This window comes from Lonchura striata, chromosome 22, assembly GCF_046129695.1.
Source record: "Lonchura striata isolate bLonStr1 chromosome 22, bLonStr1.mat, whole genome shotgun sequence".
Classification (NCBI taxonomy): Eukaryota; Metazoa; Chordata; class Aves; order Passeriformes; family Estrildidae; genus Lonchura; species Lonchura striata.
The window spans coordinates 4,391,974-4,409,844 of NC_134624.1; the positions used below are offsets into that span (position 1 = coordinate 4,391,974).

General features: G+C 50.3%; 1 protein-coding gene across 3 annotated transcripts in view; it reads right to left on the minus strand.

Moving 5' to 3' along the window:
- Nucleotides 1-3,755: 3,755 nt before the first annotated feature.
- The window catches only part of NSMF (NMDA receptor synaptonuclear signaling and neuronal migration factor), a 48,100-nt gene continuing 33,984 nt past the window's right edge, over nucleotides 3,756-17,871 (minus strand). For all 3 annotated transcript variants that reach the window (XM_021547668.2, XM_021547673.2, XM_021547672.2), the window contains 8 exons: nucleotides 16,520-16,641; nucleotides 15,618-15,701; nucleotides 14,605-14,638; nucleotides 13,997-14,067; nucleotides 12,871-12,950; nucleotides 11,219-11,321; nucleotides 10,804-10,879; nucleotides 3,756-9,051 (listed from right to left, as the gene is read on the minus strand). In XM_021547668.2, coding sequence (XP_021403343.1) covers nucleotides 8,954-9,051; nucleotides 10,804-10,879; nucleotides 11,219-11,321; nucleotides 12,871-12,950; nucleotides 13,997-14,067; nucleotides 14,605-14,638; nucleotides 15,618-15,701; nucleotides 16,520-16,641 — 668 coding nt within the window. In that variant the 3' untranslated portion in view covers nucleotides 3,756-8,953. The remainder of the gene's footprint in view (nucleotides 9,052-10,803; nucleotides 10,880-11,218; nucleotides 11,322-12,870; nucleotides 12,951-13,996; nucleotides 14,068-14,604; nucleotides 14,639-15,617; nucleotides 15,702-16,519; nucleotides 16,642-17,871) is intronic.

Below are 17,871 nucleotides of genomic sequence, written 5' to 3' on the forward strand. Positions count from 1 at the left end.
ACTCATGGCTCAGGCACGTCCAGAGCCAACAATGTGCCTTTGTGCTCCGAGATCTCGATGGATTTCTCTTTCGTGGTCTTGTCTGGTTGGCTTTTGAGCCTGTGTAAAGCCCGTAAATCCTGAAATAATGAATCCCACACAGTTTTGCTGCACCTGGCGCAAAGAAAACGCCTCCCTTTGTGGACATCGAACCTGACATCTGCTAGTTTCACTGCATGCCCGCCTGCCTTTAGAACAAAACAATAAATCCAACCATTATTCATCCTCTCCCCTGCCAGTCAGGATTTGAGAGCCTTCTATCATTTCGGTCAACTGCTCCAAGCCTCGCTGAGTCAGTGAAACAGTGTCAAGGGCTGGGCAGCGAGACTTGGCCGGCAAGCAGCGCCCTGGAGTCATCCCCTGCTCCGCTGTGTTTACAGCCGCGGGAACCCCGGCCGAGTGCCCGGTGCTGGTCCTAAGAGGCTCCCGGGAATCCCGCTCGTATTTTGGCACAAGAGGGAATGCTCGATTACGAAACCCAGGTGCGATGGTGACAGGGGCCAGCACTGTCTGTGATGGCAAAGTGCCACCGTGGGGCACGGACAGAGCCGGGCACGGCTGATGCGGCTGCGGGGCTGCAAGAGGAGGTGGCAGATAGGGCACGACGGGGGCTGGCTCTGAGGAACAGCCCCAGGTGCAGCCAGGGGACGAGGGAATGGAGACAGCAGGGCCCAGCACGACTCTGTGTGATTTCACCTTAAGCTCAGGCCCTTGCACAGCTCCCAGTTTGTGTCCATCACCGACTTGGTGCAACAGAGCACCAAGGGAGAGGGAAAAAGCAACAGGGAAAAGTAATCCTCTGTAACTGGGCTTCTCCAGCAAATTTGACTCTGTACCTCATGGTGCTGATTTAAAACCAGGACACATGGAATGGTTCCAGGATAAAGGATAAAGAATCAAGACCATCTTTCTGGGCACCAGGCCCTCCCAGCACCAGTGGTGCCACAAGGTTATGTAGTGGGTGGTAAGGGATTAAAGGTGATTTCTGTTATCTGTCACACAATTGAGGTGAATATGGCACATTCTACTTCACTGTGGTGGTGGCACATGGAGAATATCCCCAAATGGGGAGGATGGAGAAACAGAGGCTGAGATCCCAGGGCTGAAGAAAAATGGCTCAAATGACAGAGCTGTCCAGCCTGTTTGTACTGAGGGGCTGAAGTTATCACATTTATCAGAAGATGATCATGCAGGTGACTGCCAGCACTGGAGATAAGGGGAAAATTGCAGCTGGGAGTTCAAGCCAGGGCTGCTGCCTTTGGCAGTTCACTCAAACAGGCCCTTGGGAGAGAAAGTGGTTTGTCAGAATTCATTCATTGCCTTCTGCCCTCCTAGGGACGTGCTGTTTTGGAGCCGGTCTGTTTTCCCCAGGGGGATTACCAAGCCTTTAACCTCCTTGGATTTCTCCAGGGCTCTGTTTCTGTGTCTGGGAGGGTGCTCAGGGATTAGCCTTCCTCCCAGGAAGAGGCACAATCCCTAATGCGCTCTAAATTCCTTAGCACCCCATGCTCACTAAGCCAAAGATGCTGCTGGAGCCTGAATCACTCTGAGCAATCCCTGTCCTGTCCCCGTGGCTGGATTTGTGGCTCTCAGGTGGTCCCTTGTTTAAATTACCAGGATTTTTTGCTTTCCTCCCCTTTTAGCTGTACCTGGGCCTCTTGTCCCTCACGAGCTCTGCTCCTGTGTTCAGCTGCTGCCATGCAGAGGTGCCCAGTGCCTGTAGGTCCTTCACCTGCACCACAGGTTCACACACATCATTTCCCTCACACAGCATCTGCCAAGTGCCATTTCCTGGGTTTATATACTCAGCCAGAGATTGACAAAAACAACAAAAACAAAGGAGAAAAAAACAGTTTTCCCAGAAATCTCTTTTTATTAAATCATGTCTTTAGCCCTAGAAACATCTGTGTACTCAAGGCCTGGTTATCCCACACAAAGCAGCAGAGCCCCAGAGAAAGTCGAGGCAGCAGGGATGGCAGAGGGCTCCTGGACAGCAGCAGCATCCAGAAACCACAGCGAGGGTGCTGGGGCCACTGTAACCTCCTCCTCGCTCTTCCAAGGAGCCAGCCTGCTGCTCCAGGGCCCAGCGAGACCTGGGAGAGCACAGTCTTTGTTTTCAAAGCTCTCCACTAGCCTCTAGACCATTTTGGCCCCAAACCAGCATGTCCCAGCTTGGGCTCTCTGGCTCCAGGGCTCTCTTGGGCCCAGCATTTCCAGCTCTTTATGCCCCTGCTGTGCCTTCAGTTTCCTGCTGGGATGGGAGAGCAAGGATGTGCTGGGCAGCTCTGTGTGGAGCCAGCATGGATGGCTGCAGCCACACTGCCCTGCTCGAGCTGGGCTGGGGAAAGGAGCAGGACGCTGTCAGCTCCCTCTGAACTCCACAGAGAGCAGAGGCAGAATCAGCAGAGTGGTTTATTTTTATTTTTATAAGGTTTGTCAACTGAGCAGTTCCACTGCAGCGGTCTGGGGCTCCCCCCATTATTTTGATAACGTTGCTTCTTTTTCTGTGAAAAGTGAAAGAAACTTGCTCAATCTCAGAGTTTAGAGGCATTACTGGACGTAACCTATCCTTCTCCACATTTAGCAGACCCATTGTCACTGTTCCCTTTTCTCCTTGCTACTCAGGCAAATGAAAAATGAAAACTGGTGCCTGAACTCCAAGGGGAAAAAGATCCCAAAAGGACGCTGGCTCCCAGCCCTTGAGAGCGAAGGTTGTGTTGTTGCTTGGTATCACAACTGAAGTCACCCCAGTTCCAGGAATAGTGTTATTAAAGAACAACAGGAAATACACAGCACAAAAGCTACAGCCTATTCAGCACGTTTGGGTATGACTCCAGCTTGGTTCCCTACCAAACCTGCTCGGTTTCTTCAGCCACCCTCACCTGAACCCCCAGTGAAGTCAGGCCTAAGCACAGGGGCACAGCAGGGAGCAGGAGCCCTGCTCAGGGGCCTCGCTTGTCTGTGTTTATCTCTGAGGTTTTTAGGGCATTCCAAAGGTAAGGGCAAAGATCCCTGTCCTTGAATTCCCAGCTCTGCACCAGCCCCACCTTTACAGCACCTTGTAGGTGGGTCTGTATTACTGCAATGGAGAATTAGCACTAAAAATACAAATTAGAAGCCAATTATAGCCCCCCCCCCCCACACTTTTCACTCAAGCTTTTTGAATCCACCCAACCTGCCCCTGAGCTGGTCCTGAGCCAGAGACCAGGGGATGGTGGCAGTGACCAGTCCCTGGTCCAGTGAGCAGTCCACAGCCTCAGAGCAGCTCAGTCACCCAGGTGAGAAACACTGCCCAGGTACAACCCAACACATCCCTGCGGCCCTGGGAGGAGAGTGGGGAGCAGGGCAGGGGCTGTGCCCGAGGGTGAGGCTGTAGAGAGGGCAAAAAGCACAGCAGGGGCCACCCCAGGACATGGGACCAGCACTTGGGGACACGGGACCAGCACCTGGCTGTACTGGGTGCCTGGGGGTCTCCCTCAGCTCATCAGTGCAGGTGGAGAGGCTCCTCCTGCTAAAGGTTTATAGGGCACTCCTGCTGTGATTATCAGCAGGCCATTGGGATGCTGAGATAAGGAAGCTTGGAACTGCCCAAAGAACTGAGTAATTATCCTGATTCTCGGAACACAGGGGCGACAACCTGTGATGGGTCTTATCTGTCCTTACTTATGTCGCTTTTATGGATACTCTAAAAGCAATGCAATACTGTGAAAAAAGTATTAGGTTGCATTAGTTCTTTAATATTTACTAAACATTTATGGAAAAAAGCAATGTAGTTTCTCTTCGGACGCATTCTTTACATTTAATGTCCACAATGTTTATTCCTTTCAGTCTTTACATTTCACACATTGACTGGCAGTAAATTGGGCTGAAGTTGTTTCTGAACCAAAGCTGCTGCTGGTTCCTGGTGCTCTTTGATAGATCATGCACTGCCCCAGCAAGAGGTTATCTTACCATTAACTGTGCCCATGACACAGCAGGATCACCTGGGAACAACAATGATCCCAATCAGGGTCATGGCCGTTAAAACATCCATTTACAACCTCAGCTCCCACCGAGGAGATCATTAACAGGCTGACTTGTCAGTAACAGTTTCCAGTTGACTTTGGCTTGTGTTTCCAGAATGAGAATTAAAAAACACTTCCATGGAAGATGCAGAAAGCCAGGGATAGGCTGTAGTCAGTGGGACAAAATACAGGATCACAAAGTCTTTACAGATGATGTGGAAAATGGCATCACCACTCAATAGCCCTTGGGAGGACCCCGGGATCCTCAGGAAGGGCTGTCCCCAGCTCCAGGGACTGGCACAGCAAAACCCAGAGCACAGAGCAACTCAGCTTGACTTGAGCTGAGCTTTACCTGAGCCCACCTGGCAGTGGGGCCCGGTTCCCTGGGAAGGAGGGCACGGCCCAGCACATCCCTGGTGGAAGGTTCTGCCAGCTGCTGCCAACTGGAATGGCCCTGGAAGGATTTTCTCACTCATACAATATCTTATCCTGGACTAAGACATGAATAATATTCAAGTGTGACTCAAACCAGCTTGTGAGGGGCTGAATGTTTACATTTAGACCAAGAGAGCAGAGGGAGCCTGGCATTCCACCTCCAGTGGGGTTAAGAATGGGGCTGGGATTAAGGACACGGTGTTGCTCCCAGATCTGCCAGGCTGGCTGTTTATAACCAGCATTTTCCATTCTTTCAGCCAACCCCACTTGTGCTGCTGAGGCTGCCGAGCAGCCCTGGCAGCAGAGCCTGGGAACAGGAGCTGCCAGCACAGGTCAGCAAGGCAGGAGCAGCAGGAGCTGTTTGTGGGGTGGGTCTGTGCCAGGATCTCACACAGCCGGACACCACATCCCAGCCCACGCCTCCTGCACAGGGAGCATCCCCCCAGAGCTGGGGACAGAGCACGGGGGTGAGGACACAGGAGCACATGGACACACCACTGGAAGCAGGAACCCTGTGCTGAGCTCCAGGCAGCAAGTCCAGGCTGAGGAATGAGGAATAAATTCCTTCCTGGAGTTTTCTGCACAGAGGCTGAACCTCTCCACTGGCTCTGGTGGCTCCAGAGATGGGAGCAGGTGGGATCCCACAGCAGAGTCCTCACACGGGCAGGATGAGCTGCCTGGGTACCTTTTGCAGTCAGATATTTTGCTGGAGCTACAAGCGTTTTTTTGCTTTTGTTTTTTTTTAATACAGGAAGGGATTATCTGGGAATTTGTGTTTCCCACCGCAGACCTGGAGGTCAGCTGCAAAGGAAAGCTGGTGGCTGCAGCATGAGCAGAGGTGCAAAAAGCTTTATCTGTTTCTACCTAATTCTATATCCCATGGGTAACCTGAATTTTCTGCTTCCCAGCCAAATAAGAGGAAAAGAGAAAAGCCTCTCTGAAAGTGTCACATCCACGGAGCCTATGATCCCCCAGGCCTCTCCAGCTGAGGGAATGTTCCCTGCAGGCACCAGAGAACATCCTCAGGCACTCCCAGCACTGAGCCAGGCTGAGGAGCAGGGCTGGGACACCTGAGGCCCTTCCTGCCACCCTCCTCTCCTGGAGGTGACACTGCCAGCCCGGGCAATAACACATTTATCACATTTAACAGGTGAGATAACACATTTACCCAGGCATGGGCTGGGGGTCACATCCAACTCTGTCTCCAGCAAGGGCAGCACAAACTCCACCCATAGCTGGGGAACAGCCAGGGCTGGCACCCGGTTTGGCCATCTGGGTTTAATCTACTTCTCCTCAAGTGAACCAGGTGTGCCCACCCTGCTGCCCCTGCTGAAGGCAGCTGCAGCACAGGGCAGCAGCAGCTCCCTGCTGGGACAGGGCGCCGGGGATGGATGGAGCTGCTCCCTGCTCACCCCTCACCCAGCCCAGGCACACGGAACTGCCGGCGGCACAGGAGAGAACTGGTTTCAGACACACCCCGAGAGCAGGTGCTGAGAGCTGAGGGAACAGCTAGGAGTGGAATGGCAGATTGTCCTGTGTGCCCAGCAGCCACAGCTGCCCCGGGCAGGGCACTGAGGGAGCCCCAGAACCTCCAGGGGATGCTGCAGGAGCACAGGGGGTGAGGAACACACGGGGCCTTGGAGCTGTCCTGGCTGGGACCACGCTGGGCTCATCCTTTACAGGCTGGTCTCACTGAGGAAGTTCCAGGCTCTATTTTTACCTCTAAAGTTTAAATAATTACAATTTTTATTTGCCTCTGCTAACCCCTTCCTTTCCCAGCAGCCAACTGAAAAACTTCACCAGTGAAAAAGGGGAATAAAAGTGTTTTCCTCTGTCACCAGTGGTTAACTCCAAGGACACTGCTGCACACAGGACATCAAACATCACAACTCTATCCCAGTCACAGCTCTGAGAGAATTTCATCTCTTTAGGCATATGAATGCTACAAAGGAAAAAATATGTTCATGTCATAAACATCACAAGCTATGAGGAATATAGATCTTTGGAGGGAAATGCATTCATCAGTTGTCATATCCCATAAACTGCACCAGGAGAACGGTCCATAATGTCCATTCCAACACAGAAATTACTGTACAGTCTACCTTCTACTTTGCACCCCAAGTACTACAAGTGGTCAGTGAGGATATACAACAATTCTACAGAGAAATCACTCAAGTGGATACATAAATGGGCCCTTTGGGGGTTAAATAAGATTTTCAATAGTTGCACAATGCTACATTCATGCTACCAAGTTCACTGAATTGGGATTTGAGAAAGGAAGAACAGTTTGCCTGTCTCCAGTTAGGAGGTAAAAGGGTCAGAAAGGGAGAGAGTTTTGTGTCAGCATTTTAATCCTCCCACAACCATTTCCTTCTCCAGATAACATGACTTTGTGCTTTCAGTGCACCTCTGGCTCCCACCGCTCACTGCAGAGCTGGTGGAAGCTCTGATGTTAAACAGTAATTGACATAAATTTGAGGTTCTTTTTCCTTTATATCTGGCATTTTCTTCCAAAAGCTACAGGCTGGTGCCTGTTCTCCCCTTCACTGTAAGTCTGGCAAACCTGACTGAGTCCAGGGATGAGACACGGCTACCAAAGCTCCCAGCCTGAGGGAGGCAACAGCCCACACCTGTCTGTGTGGCTTTCAGTGACTTTAAACTACCTCTCTCTACCCATTCTTCTCTTTACTTATATACACTATTTCTTCAAAAGTTTTGCTATAAAACTGCTCTAAATATAAACGGTTCAGCAGTTCTAGCCAGCTCTCCCCAAAATCACAACCACAGGTATGTCACAGGGGAAGGAGGACTCTACAGATCAGAACATCAAGTTCTCTTTGTATGTAGTTAAAAGAAGATTTGTACATGTATTTTCCTTCACTTCACAATCAACAAATTTGAGATACCAGGAAATCAGGAAAATAAGGTAATCCTTCCCTGTTACTTCCTTTGCTTGTAAAAGAAATAACTTGTGTCACCTCCCAGAATTGCCAGTGACCTAAACAGACACTAAGTACTATTTGTGCCCTGAAAGGACTGCAGAACGTGAAAAAAGCCCCATTCCTGAAACCAAAAAAGCACCCCCTTACCTAACCAAACAAAAATAAATAGGTTCCAAAAGGTACCATCAAATATCAAGTACGGACCTGGGCTCTCGGGCTGCTCTGACAGAGCTTGGGGTTTTCTCTGTCCTACACAGGAAGGGGTGAGCAGCTCAGACCAAAAACAGGTCAGGGGAAAAGGGCTGCGTTATGCACGAACAACTGGCAATCAAGTGAACAAAGAAGAGTCAAACTCATGCTCCAAGCCTGTGCTGTGTCCCTCCAGAAGCATTTCTCCCAAATACCTCAGTGCTCAGGCCCCTCAGAGGGGTCTCCACACAGGAGGAGAGCTCCTCTCCCAGCACACAGCAAAACACTGGCATGAACAATTAATTACCATGGCTATTAATTTCTAATTCGTTTTTATACCAAAGCGAGCCTGACTGAAGCTTCCCAGCCAGGTCCCGTTTTTCTAACCTAAAGTATTTCAGCAAAACTAAAGTTCCATAGTTTTGCAAGCAGCAAAATAGAAAGTAATGAAGTTGTGGCTAACTGGAGGAGAACTACACATTTGTGAGAGCACGTACAGGTAGTGCAGCACAGCTACTCTGAAAGGAACCAAACCAATGCAGCAGACATGCAGGGTCTGCTAACTTATGTTAAAACCATGTTTGCTGGTGATTAAATATGTCTACAGAAGATATATTACCATTCTGAATATATTTTCAAGCAGACCAAAAATACCTCATCTATTGGTTATGGTGTGTTATTTTTAACTAATTAAATATCAGGAGGGATTTTACCTCCTCCCTCACTATAAAAATTGCACTTATTTTCTATTAAACAAAACAAACGAAAAAGAAGATTTCAATTCTATATCCCAGTATATATTCACATGGAAACAGGATCATCTTGCTCTAAGCTTGCAGGAGTAGGTGTAGCAGTCCTTGCTCTCCAGGACTCCCAGCACAGAAAGTCCCACCAGGACAACCCCCTGCTTCCTCTGTGCTCTGGTGACTTCTTCGCTGTAGTGCATGGGTTAATTGGGTTTGTGTTGGTTTTTTTTTGTAAGAAAACCTGAGCTTCAAAAGTCTTTAAAAGGACCTGGAATCAAATCTGGCCCATTCTGACCCAAAACAGCTCAGTTCTGCCAGGAACTCCATCCTGTCCTCGTTTCACAAGCTCCTCCTGAGGCCCCACGGCTCGGACTGAGGCCAGCGAGGTGTCACTGTCACCCCCTTCCCTCCAGTCTCTCTTGGCCCAGGAGACTTTTCCTGCCGACACTTCCGAGGGCTCCTCCTTCCCTCCCTTTAGCACTGCTGCCTCCCGTAGGGCTGTGAAGGGCTCCCCGTGCCAATAAAAAAGTCTCTCTGCAATAAAGCATGACTTCTTGGACACTGGTGATGAGCTTCCTCTTGCAAAGTCTTCTCCAGCTCATAAAATGTCATCGTAATCCAACAGTTTGGAGTGCTGGCGGGTCTTCCAGAGGCGGTAAAGGCGGAAGTCAAAGTAAGTCTCAATCATTTGCTTACCTAGAATGAAACGAGGCACAGGGGTCACACCCTGAAAGGAGCACGAGGGAGAGGAGACAGAACACAGCAGCACAAAGCCCCAGCCCTGTGGGCACAGGGCTGACACTGGGCACGTGGAGGAGCCCGTGAGAACCAAACATCTTTTTAGATCTCCTCAGCCACGAGCAGCTCCCTGTAATCCCTTGGCAGGGTTTGTCCCTGGGGGCAGGAACTGAGCACAAAGTCTGTTTCCAGACTTTGACCTCTCTGCTCTGAGGGCTGAGGGGAGCTGGGAGCTGGAGATGATCAGCCACAGCCTGCATGAGGCACAGGCAACTTCAGAGGCTGTAAACCAAGAGTTAACTCCTTGTAAAGAAACACTAAAAATAATGAACACTGAAAATTCAAACTTAAAAATGCATATTTTTTTAATGATCAGGCCAACCCTGTCCTGCTCCTGTCTGTGCTCCCAGCAATGAGCTCACAGCACACACCAGTGCCAGCTGTGCCCCCCAGTCCCTCTGACTGAAGGGGGACTCACAGGCAGCCAGGAGGTGCACTTGAAAACACAAGGGCAAACAACCCTGCACTCAGACAGGGCTCAAGGAGGGGATTTTCGCTTGTGAGGCCTGATGAAGATTAGTTTTAGATGACTTTGCAAAGGATTACGAGGGTACACTCTTAGTACATCCCAGACTGATCAAGGGGATAAATTCAGACGTATTCTTCAGCCCAGCCTCCTGAAAGCTCAGCTGCTCTAATGCCTGCACACAGAACCCACTGCCTGGCCTGCTGAGCTGCCCACAAACCCAGGAATTTCCCTGCAAGCTGCTCCTGGACACATCCGAGCATGTTTGCTCTGTGCAGGCATTAGAGCACCTGATCATGCACAGGGAACTGAACAGCCTGGGCTGGAGGGAGGTGACCCTGCCCATGGATGGGCTGGAACTGGGGAATCCTTAAGGTCCCTTCCAACCCAAACCAGTCTGTGACTGTGATTCTGGGAGCTCTGCACTGTTGAGCACCAATGTGCTCAACTCCTGCACATTCCTGAGGGTGAAGGGAGGTAAGAAAAACCCATCAGTGCTGAGACCAGAGTTCTGGGCAGCAGAGAAGTGCCTACAGGTGAATCCAGAATGGTTTTATTGGTCAAGAACTACAGCAACGATAAAAGAACATGGGCAAATTCAGAATCTGTCACTTGTGAAACTGCACTGTGAATTACTGACATTGACCAATGAACAGGAAAAATCCTGTAGCTTCTTGAAATACCTTGAGCTACAGGAAAAAAAAAAAAAAAGGGAAAAGGGCCAGCAGACTGAGCTGTAGAATGGTTCTGATGGGCCATATCCCAGTTGCTTACTGACACAATTCACTTGGTGCCAGTGTTTCAGCTCTGGAGAAGAGACCCCAGCACAAGCTGGCTACAGAAAAGGTTTTGCTCCATGTGCATTTGCCCCACAGACTCCCCGTGCCCTAATAATGATGCATTCTCCTACACTCAGCCTGGAAAGCTGCCTCCTTTGCATTGCCAGGAATCCTGGGAGAGGCCTCAGGCACAACAAACAGGGCATTTGAAATGTGAACATATGCAGGAACTGCAAGGGGAAAGCCAGGGGCAGCAGCTGAACTACACAAGGTGGTTACAAGCAAAACAAAGACCATGGCAGGACTTAAGGGAGTCAAAACTGCTTTTCATGAAGATGCCCCCAGAGGAGGCAGACTGGTTAGCAAGGTGCGTGTGTGTGTGTCTTTGTACAGGAAATAAATTACCTTGAGCTGATAGTTCAAGTGGAGACTCAAAGGCAACCCTATAAGGATTCATTAAGTTTTTCAGATTCTGAAATAGCTGAAAGGAAAACATATTGGAGTTAAAGCAGAAAACAGTGACAACTCCTGAGCAAAGCACTGCCCATCTTTGTTCTGGAAAACCTTCCACCCATGTCCTTTAACACATCTATCTCACCAGTAAATAAATAAACCAAGTGCTTTGAACAACTGCTCTCCTCAAAGGTTCAGTTATTTGCCCTGCACATCACTAATCCTTCTTCCCCTGCCCCACAGTCCAGAGGGTTCTCCCACAGCACAGGACATTCCCAGCCAGCCTTCTGCAGGTTTAGAGCTCCCAGTGTGACTCTGGCCTACCTGGGCCCAGCAGACATTCCAGGGGTGACCCACAAGCTCCTACCTTCTCCCCATTGGGGTTTCCAAGAACATAGCAGCCCATGATGTGGATGATATTTGGTTCAGGATTGACTTTACTCATCAGCCGGCTCAACCTCTTCCAGAAGCTGGAAAAAACAGAACACTCGTTAAAAAAAAAAAAATCTCTCCTCATAGGCATGATTAATGCCAAAGATGTGTGCACACAGCACTCACACAGGGCCCAAGGTTTGTGTCCTGGGCAGGAAACTGCTCAGGAAGAGCCATTGGATCCCAGATAAGGAAGAACAAGGGCCTGAGGAGCAGGTCCAAGTCATGTGGCAGAGAAGGAGGAACAGTCCAGTGAGCCAAGGGAGCTCCAAGGTGAGGAGAAGGGAGCCAAGTCCCCCAGGAGTGCTTCTGGAGTGACAGTTTCACCAAGCATCCCCTCCAGCTTCCTCTCTCCCATTTCTATCAACAGCTGCCCTTTCTGAACACCAGGGTTATCAGTGCACTGGTTCATTTCCAGGGCATGAAATCAGCAGGGAACAGCTGGAGAGATTGTTCTGAGTGAGACAATACAGCCCAGGCAGCTCCATGTCAGCCTGTGCTTGGTGCTGCTCGCAGTCATCCCCCTTGATGTGCAGTGACTGTGACCAGGGACTTGGTGCCTGAGGGATGTGAAACACGACCCCCTTCCCTGGGCAGAGGGCTGGAGCAACTTTAGGGGGCTCTAAAGCCCAGAAATTCCTCCATGGATGTTCCAACCAGACTACAACCTCAGTTTTCCTCAGCACTGCCTCCCAGGAACACACAAGCTGGCTGGAGATGTTCACTTCCAAGCTCCCAAACTTTCAGCTGTGTGTTCACAACTTTCTGCAGATCCCTGATTTATCAGCTTGGGAGCAGCTATGCCTGGGATGTGCTCAGAATCGTGGATGTGCACACGTGCTGGAGAATTCCACAGCCAGTGTTTGTGCCAGGGCATGAGATTGCTGAGCAGATGTTGATTTTAATACTCAGTTCTCATGCCAACAAAAAGTTGTGTAGGAGCAGGTTGGTGTACATCCTCTCCCCCACAGCCAGGCTCTGTTAGCCAAGCAAGTTTGAGCCAGCACAAGCGAGTAGGCAGCAAAGCAGGCAAAGCTTTCCTCTCTGTAAGGAGCAGCAAAATTGCTCAGCACTCCCAGCTGAAGGCTGGCATGTTACTGAAAAGCCTCCTCAGTAACAGGCTGGACTTTGAGCAGGCTTTGCAGAGACAAATTCCATTTCCCCCTGGCCAGAGCTGTGGGGGAACACCCTGGATTTCTGCCATAGTCACCAGCTTAGCAATGGTATCACAGCACCAGAGGTTCAAGGTGCATGTTCTCATTTCTGATCAGCAAAACTGTTTTTAGTAGAAGAAATATATTTTTTCCTCCTTTTTTGACAGTCTCTATCCACAGAGACACTAAGCAGATAGAAGTGTAAATCTCCCGGTGACAGGGCTGCAGCACTCCAGGGATGAGCTCAGCTCTGCCACCTTTGCTGTCACCCCTGAATGAGCTGTTAGATGCTATTCAGTGCCTCCTCAGCCTCCTCATCCCCTGACCAAGCCACCCCAGCTCCCTTTACTTCTGCTCCACCACGTGCCACAAACATTGAGCAAATCCAGCAGAGAAACACCATGCAAGCCCAGAACACAACACAGCCACTCACAGGATCAGATCTTCCTCCTTCTCCACTTTGGCGAAAGTGGCGACTTTGTTCTTTAACAAGTATAAGTGCCCGGGGCCTCCCTGCGAGAGACAGACAGACAGATGGAAACCCCTTTGCCCAGGCCCTGAGGAAACAAACCCTGGATGCGTTTCCTGTCCTGCCCAGCCATTCCCAGAAGTGCCACAAGGGAGCAGGGCAGCCCTGCACTGCGGCCACGCTCAGGGACATCCACACACGGGCAGTGTGCTGGGGGCTGGATTCTCTGGTTTTTGCTGTTCCGTGCCCACATCACTCTCAAAAGGCACAATAATAGATCAAAAACCCCACTGTGGGTGGCTGGAGAGTAATAGGGAAGACAAAGTTCCTGTCACTTGGAGATGCTGGGGGTGGGCAGAGGAGAAGCTGAGCACAGCAGGGACCGCAGGCAAGGGCTGGCACTGCAGAGGAACTGGACTTGGGCAGGAGGAGGCATAAAGAGACTGACACAACACCAGGAACATTAAAAGTCACAATCCCCATGTCACTGTGCAGCAAAGCTGCTCCTGGGTAGCACTGGGCACGTGGAGGGAATTAAGTCAGGTCACCTCCCTCACTGCTGGGCAAGTCCACAGCTGACCACCACGAGGAACAGCAGACTTGGGAAGGAAATCCCCAGCAACCCCCAATCCAGCAGGGCCTGGACTGTCCCAGCACAGCTCCAGCCTGACCCTTCTCCTGCATCTTTGGTCTCCAGCTCCCAGCTGAGCCACCTGCCAGCCTGGCCCACAACACACACCACTGCCACTGTCACACTGAAGCTGGATGGAAAACCATAACCATGACACTGCGAGTGTTTGCTCCTGTCTCTGGAATCCTTTCTAGCCCAGTGCTGATGCTGGTTTGTCTGGGGTTCCTTGAGCAAATCAGCCCAGCTCTTGACTTGGCCTCACTAAATCAGATTTGATTTCCTGCTGTCACAGCAACTTGAGACTGCTCCATGTCTGGGAAATGGGAAGTGAAAGCTGTGCCTTGGCAGCGACTTTAATGGAAGATGACTTTGGAATATTGGTTGTTTTATGTAATTTTTTCCCACAGAAAACAACAAATTTGTAACAAATCACCCAAGTGTTTAACAACTTTCACATACCTGGCAAAATATCAGCATCTTCCAGATTTTGCAGCCTTTCCGATAAATGTTCAGTTTCTTCTCTATTTCCTCTGCAAAAAAGCCCAACCAAACAAAATGTGTTGGAAAAGGTGAAGCATGCACAAAGCTCAAAATTAACCTTATTTATTTACACTTAGTCCTGAGGGCAGGAAGCTGAGCTGGCAGGGGTGCTCAGTACATGCCAAGGATGCTGTGGGAGCAGAAACACCAGCAGGTGACAGGGCAGAGAAGGGATGGAACAGCACCAGACACTGCTCTGCAGTGACCACAGCTCCAGAGCAGCCCCAGCCCTCCTGGCCCTCTGTCACTGCTCCCACTCCCCACCACAGGTACAATGAACAGGCACCTGCTGCGCCGTGCCTCAGTTTCCCTGCCACAAACCATGAGTTTAGCACAGAAAACAGGCCACAGAAGTGAATGTTTATTACAGCAGCACATCCAAGAGCAGCCAACTGACTGTCAGGGGTCAGTGGGGTGACAAAAACACCTCTGTGAATGGCAGCTAAAGCACAGGGCAGCTGAGTGACTTAAATATTGATGGTTACATTTGCAATGGGCAGGAGATAAGAAAAGGAGGCAACACGTACCCAGGATGTCATCAAAGGTGGCGTGCTCATGGTCCTGGAAACCAAGACAGAAGACATATAAAGGTTCACTGTCACTCCACCAGCTCCCTAATAACCACACAATCCCACTCCCAAGGATGCTTTAAGAGCACATTTACACAACTGATGGCTGCTGGTCACAGCAGCAGTAACCCTCACCCTAAATCACATTTCAGCACAGAACCTGAAGACTGAACAGTCCATGAGGATTAAATCCACCCAAAGGCTTGAAGCCTGCAGACACATCCAAAGCACACGCTGTCCCTCAAATGCAGTCAACATCAGCAATGCCTGTTTGCCTGTGTTTTGCAGCCAGTCTCTGACTTTACCCTGTCCAAGCTGGCTGACAAACAGCTGCACTCCCAACACAGCTGCCTCTGCCACAGCAGGGTCATCAGAACTGAACAACCCTCCAAGGAAGAGAGACGAGAGCAGCAAGGCTAAACCCCAGCAGCACTGCCTGCTGCTCACTGACAGTGGTCTTGATGGGCTCCCAGCCCCACCTTCCCTTGCAAATTAAGTGATTAGAAAAAGAAACCCATGACTCCTCACTGCTGTTTCAGACACCTGCTCAGGCCAGACTCCCAGGGAAAGTCAGAGTTAAATTAATGACTGACAGGGATGCCCCACTGCACGTGGGGTGATGGGGTTGCTGCTTCACCGCTGAGTTCTGAGCGCTGCTGATCCCAAGGATGAGCATAAGGAGGAGCCCTAAGCCTGGCAATGCCTGCCCTGCCTTCCCTTGATAATCCTCCCACGCAGCTTGGCTGGGCCTGCAGAGCCCAGAGCCCACGTGTGCCGTTTTCACCCCACTAGACTGTTGCACCTAGACCTGAGTCCCCACAAAACTACCCCAGACCCCAAAGTTGGGTTCAACACACCCCCAGTCCCTTCCTGACAGTTTCTCCAAATCCCATCAGCATTTCGGAGTCACCCTAACAGGAATTAGGTAAAGGAAAAAGTGTCCTCATCCACAGCAGAACTGATTTACTTACATAGAGGATGGGGATGATGGAGGGGTCGTCCCTGCGGATAATTGTTGGGACATACTCTGCTTTGGGCACCTTGGAAGAAATGAGCTGCAAAGGGGAAAAAAGGTGCAAGAGCATGAGGAGAAGGCAGTAGAGTCTTGACAGAAGCACAAAGGCCATGGTACCCTGTTCAGCTGGTCTCAGGTGTGACTCGAGGTAGCAGCTAACCCAGCCTATGCACATCCCAATGGAAGGTTTCCAGCCCAGAGCAACCCCAGGCCTGCCGAGTGCTCCTGAATGTCCATGAGCACACAGCTCTGCCCTCAGACTGCACTGGGGCCAGAACAGGCTGGAAAGGTGAGGCTGGGGTGCACAGAGGATGGAGCAGCTCATGCACCACCATGGATGACTGTATCCCTGTGAGGATCACTCCTGCAAAACCTCCTTTTGGCTGTATGGAGTGTTCAGTGTCTGGTGGGATCTGTACAGGGTCCAGCCAAGGGCTGGCCCTGCACCAGGCACAGCAGGCACAGGGTGTAGGTGTCAGACAGTGCCTGACAACTCTGGCTGAAGCCTCAGTGGCTCCAGCAGCACCAGAGCCTGAACTCTGTCGTGATTCCAGGCCCCTCAGTTCCTCACTGTGGGAGCAGAGCTGGCAGTGGTGCTAAGGTCTCTATTTTCAGGGTTACCAAGCCTCAGGCTGACTTGATTCTTTGTTGGTGTCAGTCCTACTCAGATTCCTCCATCTAGTTTTCTTTCAATGCACTATCCCCAGCAACAACACATCTGAACCCATGTCATGTCTTGGTTCATCTGGGTGACCCTCACAGACACCTGAGGCTGTGCTTATACAAAAGACTTCCCATGAAGATCCTGAACTTAGCAGCCCTGAAAGGACAGGCAGAACATAAGCTGGAAGCTCTCACCATTATTTTTGGTGGAATAAAGTCTTCTCCGTCACATGCCATGGCTTCAAGTTCCTTTTCTGCTTCCCAGTTCAAGTCAAAGTCACCATCCAGAGTCCCGCAGGAATCCTGAAGGTCATGGCCTGCCAGAACACAGGGAGCATTACAAGGGTAGATCAGCATTCCCCACTCCATCCTGCCTTGGCAGCTTCTTCACAAGAGGCGCAATGACACTTGTGCTCTCTTGTCACCCACAGAGTGACAGACACCACTCTGGGGCTGGTGTCTTCAAACAGACAAACATGTAACAAATGAAGAGTGCACAGAGAGCTCACATCACGTGTCACAGAAATTCATCACTCTTGCAGTCACCAAGCTTGGTTTTCAAATGCTAAGTCACAACAGTCACCCTGTCACTCCAGAAACGGGGAAGGAGACAGAACACAGAGAGACTCTCTACACTTCAGCACTGCCAGGCTGATAACCAAAAGTCCAAAGACTTCAAAGCTGGTCTCCTTGTAGAAATTACTGCTCTGACTACATCTTTTCAGGGATTATAAAGAAAATCTGACTTGTTGGTCAGACTGATCCTGGCAGAGAAGTCTTAGAGCGTGCGTGAGGACAGCTGCAACAAACACAGTCATATTGCAACAGTAGACTTGAACTTGCTCTCCAAATCAACCTTACCTGTTGGCCTTCAATGCCTCCTGGGGAAAAAAACATCTGGAAGGAATATAATTGACCATTAAATGTTAAAAACAGAGATGGTTGCTGGACTGAGGAAAGAGAACCGAGGTGCCACTGTTTGTGCCTTTGGGGATGTCCAAGTGTCGCTGGGCAATGCCCGGAGCCTGTGTGAACCACGGCTTTTCCATGGCTTTTCCATGGCTTTTCCATCCGCCTCCGGGCAGCTGAGGGAGCAGGGAGGAGTCAGACTGCCAAACAACAGGGTCATATTGTGAACCTGGCCTTTCATACACCTCCCCTTGCAGCCTGGGCCTTCTACACCTAGCAGGGCCAGATCTCGTGCTTACCTGGTAGATCAGGTCATTTCGTTAGTGAAATTCACTTCAACATAGGCAAACTCATATCCACCAAGCTCCTGCCTACAGGCTTGCAATAAAATCTGTGTAAAACAGCCATTTATAAGAATACAGATGCTGGCATTCCTTCCTGTAAATGAACACAACAGCATCTCAGTCCCCTCAAGCAGAACATGGCAGCATTACTGCCATGTATTACTGGGGATTCCCAGAGGGATTCCTGGCAGCCCAAATGAAGATCAGATTGCCCCAAGCTATCACCTATGCAGGAAACCAAGCTCCATCTCATCAGCTGTGTTCTTGAGCTATTCCAGGCTAGGAAAGAGCTCA